This window comes from Hipposideros armiger, unplaced genomic scaffold (genome assembly GCF_001890085.2).
Source record: "Hipposideros armiger isolate ML-2016 unplaced genomic scaffold, ASM189008v1 scaffold_242, whole genome shotgun sequence".
Taxonomy (NCBI): Eukaryota; Metazoa; Chordata; class Mammalia; order Chiroptera; family Hipposideridae; genus Hipposideros; species Hipposideros armiger.
This window is the reverse complement of record NW_017731592.1, coordinates 631,146-637,390: the sequence shown is the minus strand read 5'-3', so window position 1 is coordinate 637,390 and position 6,245 is coordinate 631,146. Positions and strand designations below refer to the sequence as shown.

The 6,245-nt window shown below is 45.1% G+C and overlaps 1 protein-coding gene across 1 annotated transcript in view; it reads left to right on the top strand.

Annotated features, from left to right (window-relative positions):
• Positions 1-6,245, top strand: part of TRRAP (transformation/transcription domain associated protein) — a 127,403-nt gene that overhangs the window by 22,060 nt on the left and 99,098 nt on the right. Inside the window, 3 exon segments of the mRNA XM_019655561.1 lie at positions 3,061-3,139; positions 5,167-5,401; positions 6,067-6,244. Of these exon segments, the coding sequence (XP_019511106.1) occupies positions 3,061-3,139; positions 5,167-5,401; positions 6,067-6,244 (492 nt within the window).

Sequence of the window (6,245 nt, the reverse complement as noted above, 5' to 3'; positions counted from 1 at the left end):
CCCCTCCACCCCCACCCCCACCCCTACCTGCCCTCTTGCCACTGGGGCTCTCCCTTTGTCTTCTCAACAATCTCAGAATTAATGTGATAATTTTCTCAGTATAGCTTGCTTTGAGTCTCTCATACTTTTCTGCCTTTTGACTGCGTATCTTTTAAAATTCCAAATAACCATTTGCTTTCTGATTCATAGCCAGCAATCTTTAAAAGGTCAGATGAGAACTGTTTTTTTTCTCCATCCTGTGAAATGATGGATTGGTTCTGACTGATACTTGCTTTTTGCTACTCTGATAATTGTACTTTTTCTGTCAATTATTGATTTATAATTTTTTAATACTTTTTATATGTGGTATGTCCAAATTGTTAGGTTGAAGTTACATCTTAATTGTTTTGAGATGATAATCATTTCCTCCAGTAATTTTTCAATATTAAATGTTTTATTTGCTTGTCAATCAGAGCATACTGATTTTTGGGCTTCCTTACATAGTTTTTAAACATGAAAAGAAGGTCACAGTTTTCTTACTTACCCTTGAGTTAACACAGTACAGCTCAAGATATTTTTGTGCTATTAAAATTCAAATTATAGTGTGACTGTTGTATGTGGATATAGCTGAAAGAAAGATAGGCTTAATTTGTTTTTTTGAAATGTAACACATATAGCGAAGAACACAAAAGAAATGTATGATCTCACCAAGAATTACAGAACAGACATGAATGTGAGCATCACCCAGGCTGGGAACTTGAGTGTTGCCGGTGCTCACAGCACCACTCACCCCCAGAGCTGATGGCCATTGTGACTTCTGTGGTGGCCACTTCCTTTACTGTTTATGGCTTTTCCTATGTGTTCATCTCTGAACAATATCAAAATAGAAGAATTTAAAACGGGACGTTTTAAATTTACAGAAGTGCCTGGGTTGTGCCAGGAGTACCATTCTCAGATTAACTTTTCGTATTCCTGCTATTTGAGTAATAAGGACTTTGGAGCTGTGTAGCAGGAGGTGCCTCCTTGTTCAAGTGCTGACAGATTAAAAACCGTTCTCAGGCTTTCCATCATGCACAACCAGGCCCTCATTTGAGGCCATAAGGCTTGGTTTCAGCCATGTTCATGCCTGCTCTGCAGTAATCAGTGGGTTTCTGAGATGCCACTCTCCAGGGGTTGATCGTATTAGACTTGTTAAATTCAGCTTTTAGGATACTTGATTTTGAAGCTTGTAGTAGTTCTGGGACATAAATAGGTAATGGCATTGCATCTCATAAAAGTTTTTATTGAAAGAAACATTTAAAGAATCATGTTAAATGTTAACCACATTATAAAATACAAAAACGTATGAATATAGTTAAAACTTACCCACTAACATTTTCACGTAGCCTTTTTTGGCATCTCAGGCGATATCAAATGGTAACAACCCATTTGCCCTAATTCTCAAGAGCAGTAGTTTGAGAAAACCTGATGGTTTAACAAAGTTACTCATTTTCCTAGAGATGCTGATTCTCAGTCATGGAGGGGATCTGGAAACCAGTGCTCTACAACTTAATTTCTTATTCCTTCTCCTTGAATGTTTTACTCATCCCCTCATCAGGCCTCCAGCATTTGGTGTGTGAGCACTTTGCATCTTTCCTTTTGTGCCTCCTTCCTCTTGGCTACCTCACTGAGGACAGTCCAGGGATGTTCCCTCCTCTGACCTTGGAGGAACTGCCTATTGCTTCTTTCATATGGCATTTCTCCCTGTGCTACCTTGCTTTGGGATTAATCAGAGATGTGCCTATGTCTCTCCAGTGTGCACGTTTCTTTTCTTTTTTTAAAAAACTTTATTGGGAACAATATTTTTTTGGGGAACAGTGTGTTTTTTCCAGGACCCATCAGCTCCAAGTCAAGTTGTTGTCTTTCAATCTTAGTTGTGGAGGGTGCAGCTCAGATCCAAGTCCAGCCTCTGCTTTCAGTCTAGTTGCGGGGGTTGCAGCCCACCATCCCATGCAGGAGTCAAACCGGCAACCTTGTTAAGAGCACGTGCTGTAACCAACTGAGCCATCCGGCCGCCAGCCAGCAGCTAAGCTGCAGCTCAGCTCAAATCATTGTCTTCAATCTAGTTGTGGAGGGCGCAGCTCATTGGCCCATGTGGGAATCAAACCGGCAACCCTGTTTGTTGGGCAGAGCACGTGCTCTAACCAAGTGAGCCACCCGGCTGCCCCCACATTTCTTTTATATCTTTGACTCAGTAGCTGTTAGCTGGTGAAGAATACACTTTGAGTTACTGAAGCTGGCCGTAATGTCAGGCTTGTTCCAGAATCTAAATGTCCTTTGGATGTTTGTAATCAGAGTTCCTCAAGGGGCATATGGAACAGAGGCCTAGAAATGTGGGTTGCCACCTTGTCCACACATCCTCAGCAATGAGAATTGACCCTGAGTGGAGACCAGCTCTTTCTATCCCTGTTAGGTCCTCAGGCCTGCCAGGGAGAGGGAAGAGGTTTGGTGATAGTTCTGTCTGCAGGATTAGAGGAACAGCAGAGCCCCTGTGAGTTTCTAGTCAGCTTCATCCAGGGAGTTGGGACCCTTAACCTGGGACCCATGCCTATGAAATAAAATTTCCTAGACATTTGTAATTTATATGGAGAGATATCCTAATTTCTCCATCATGACTAACGCTACAGCGTTTAAGAAGGGTGACTTACAGGGCAGTAGATAAAGGGGCAATTAGGAGATACCGACCCCTTCTTCAGACGGGTGTGGGTGGATGGTGGCAGCTTTTAAGGATGATGGACTGCGTCTCCAGTGGAATATTGGGGCTGGGTTCTCTGCAAGGGGACATGAAGTTCACTTTTTCTTAGTTTATTCTCTGGCACTCAATGTGACTCTGACTGCATCTTTGTTAACAGATGGCTTATGTGGCCCAGTAAATACAATGTCTTTGACCAAAACATAGTGTTCATGCTTTTTCTCTTTTCCACCCTTTTTCTGGATTGCTAGTTGACTACATACAGATTGGCTCCTGTGAACGTACTGTTAAGTAACTTAATGTATTATTGGTTTCGTTGGTGATATGTACAATGGATATTTGTGTTCTAGAGTTCATTCCTTGCATGGACAAGCTGTTTGATGAATCCATACTCATTGGTTCAGGATATACTGCTCGAGAGACACTCAGGTATGAGATTCAACCCATGATATCTGGTTGATTAAATGCGAGGGGCAGTGATTCCTGGCACTTTGTGTTATGAGCTATGTTATGATTGTTTCAACAAACACTTGGGCCCTCTCTCCCATTGGATTTAGAATTGCAGGAATTTTTTGGAAATGCCTTATGTTGCCACTGTTTTCTATATAAAACAGTTATAAAATACTGTATTTTGCCATGTGTAATGCACTCCTGTGTATAAGGCGCACCCACGTTTTTGGCCAAAACTTTCAGGGAAAAAAAATCTTTTATTATTATTTTTTAAAGATTTTATTGGGGAATTGGAGGGGAACAGCATTGGGGAATTGGGGAAGGGGAACAGACAAGCTGCTGTGCTTTTGTTCTTGTGTCTAGTTGTGGAGGACGTTGCTTCACTGGCCCATGTTGGTATTATCATTGTGCTCTTCCCGGATGAGGCAGATAGGTTGCCAGTCCCTGGACGGCCGCTCATGGTGGCTCTTGGCAGCTCACGCCGGCTGTTGGCTACTCACGCTGGCTTCTGGCCACTGATGGTAGCTTACGGCAGCCTACTGCAACCTTGCTGCAGCCTACGTCGTCGCAGGCGACTCACGGCAGCCCAGCTCCAGGTTGAGCTGTTGCTCACCATCTTAGCTGTAGAGGGCGCGGTGTCACTGGCCCACATGTGGGATTTGAACTGGGGCCCTGATGCTCAGAACTGGCATCCCAAGCCAACTCCTAACCATTGCGCCACTCGTCTGGCCCTTGTTTTAATATTTTAATTCAAATTTTTATTTGTTTACATTTAGGTACTTGTTTTTTGTATTATGAAGGAATTTTAGCATTCATTTTTTTTAACATATTATGGTACAAGAAATTTTATGTACTGGTAACAAATTGACGATATTTATGCACCATAGAAGGCCAAGAAATCTTTGTCATTGCAAGTTAGTTTAAGTTCAACAAAAGCAATTATTGTATTCCAGGGTATTATTTTGCATACAGATATCATTATTGATTTCTAGAGTTGCACTTTTAACTTATAAGCATAAATAAAATAATTAAAAACATTTATATAGATATGGAATTATACACTACCTGTGTATAATGTGCATCCTTATTTTTCCCTCACCAGTTTGGGCAAAACAGTGCACATTATATGCGGCAAAATACGGTAGTAAGTAAGCCAGTCTTTATAACTTAGGGTTGAACCTGCCTGGAGATTAGATCATGTCCTCAGATCGTGTCACTACTGATTGAAACCCCTGGCTTTCTGTTGTTGCCCTTAGACAAAGACAAAACCCAGACTCTTGACTGAGGCAGCCATGCTGGCCTTAGCTTCTTGGCTACTCCACACAGTTCCCACTCAGGGCTTTTGTCTTGCTTCCATGTGGAAACTTCCTGGCTTTTTGCCCTATAGCCCCTTTTGTCCTTAAGGTCTCAGCATCAGTGTTAGCTCAAAGGGGCTTTGCCCAGCACCCTATCTAAGAGTGGTTCCCTCACTGGTCTTTCTCACAGCGCCCTTTCCCCATCTCCCACAGTGCTAATCATCTTGTGTGTTTCCCCTCCTGTAAGTAAGCTTCCTGAGTGCAGGAACTCTGTTTACCTTGGTCACTGTGGTATCTGTCTCTGGTTCCTGGCCCAGTGTCTGACACATGGCGGGTGTTTAAACATTGAGTAAGTGAAAGCACTTCATAGCCCAGACATTATTATTGTGTCTCTATAAAATGGCCCCAATATATAAGGTAGTAATTGACATAGTGTTTATCTTTGAGCAACAAAACCCATTCAGCTCACGATCAAGTTGGTAATTGTTTCTGTTCACGTTAGCTGTGTGCCAGCGTTAGTGACGTGTACGAACTTGGAAAGTAAAACTGAAAGCACCAAGACCAGACTTTCAGTTGTGGTGCTGGGGGAACTGGGACCAAATGTGCCGTCCCAGTGGTGGTGCTCCCAGGCAGGTAGTGGGAGAAATGTTGACCTATAGATGTGGCCTTGGGGACGCTCAGATGCGCTCTAGCAGAGGTCTCTGCCCGCAGGCCCCTCGCCTACAGCACGCTGGCTGACCTCGTGCATCACGTCCGTCAGCACCTGCCCCTCAGCGACCTCTCCCTCGCCGTCCAGCTCTTTGCCAAGAACATTGATGATGAGTCCCTGCCCAGCAGCATCCAGACCATGTCCTGCAAGCTCCTGCTGAACCTGGTGGACTGCATTCGCTCCAAGAGCGAGCAGGAGAGCGGCAATGGACGAGATGTGCTGATGCGGATGCTGGAGGTACACCCCCCACCCCCACCCCCGGCAGTCCCACCCGCTGCTGAACTTGTCAGTGCTGCACTGGCAAGCTTATGGGGCCACCAGGTGGCCAGGCTGTCGCAGGCATTAGACCACCTGGGTTCTAGTCCCTGCTCCATCATTAGCTAGACAAGTGTCCTTGGGTAGGATGCTTAACGTCTCTGCCAGCTTACTCATCTAACCAGGGATGACCACAGTGTCTGTCTCATAGGGTGGTTGCGGACACAAATAAAGCAACTCATGAGACCTCTTAGTACAGTTCCCAGGGCACTGTGTAGCTAAGTGTTGAATTAGCTGGGAACATCTCTGGAGAGGTACCCTGGGGTGTGTGCCTAAGGGGTAAAGTGTGATTGCCACGGCAGTGGACAGTAGTGTGGACCGTGGAGCACTGCTGAGCGGCCTCTGGGCCCTGCCTTTCAGGCCGGGGACTCTTGTCCTGAGTGAATTCTTTCCAGGTGCAGTGGAGATAGTGCTACATCCCTAGTTACCCCACGGGGAAAACAGCACATTCTTTTCCTTCATAGGAAGCAGAATGACTTCAGTAGGTCGTTCCAGAGAGATTTTCTTGTCCTGCCTTCTGGAAAGGTTGTTGGACTGTGGAAGAGGACTGATTTTTGTCTTCCCTCTCTATTTTCTCTTCCTGTTAGGTTTTTGTTCTCAAATTCCACACCATTGCTCGGTACCAGCTCTCTGCCATTTTTAAGAAGTGCAAGCCTCAGTCAGAACTTGGAGCCGTGGAGGCAACCCTGCCCGGGGTGCCAGCTGCCCCTGCAGCTCCGGGCCCTGCCCCCTCCCCAGCTCCCGTTCCCACCCCGGCCCCGCCCCC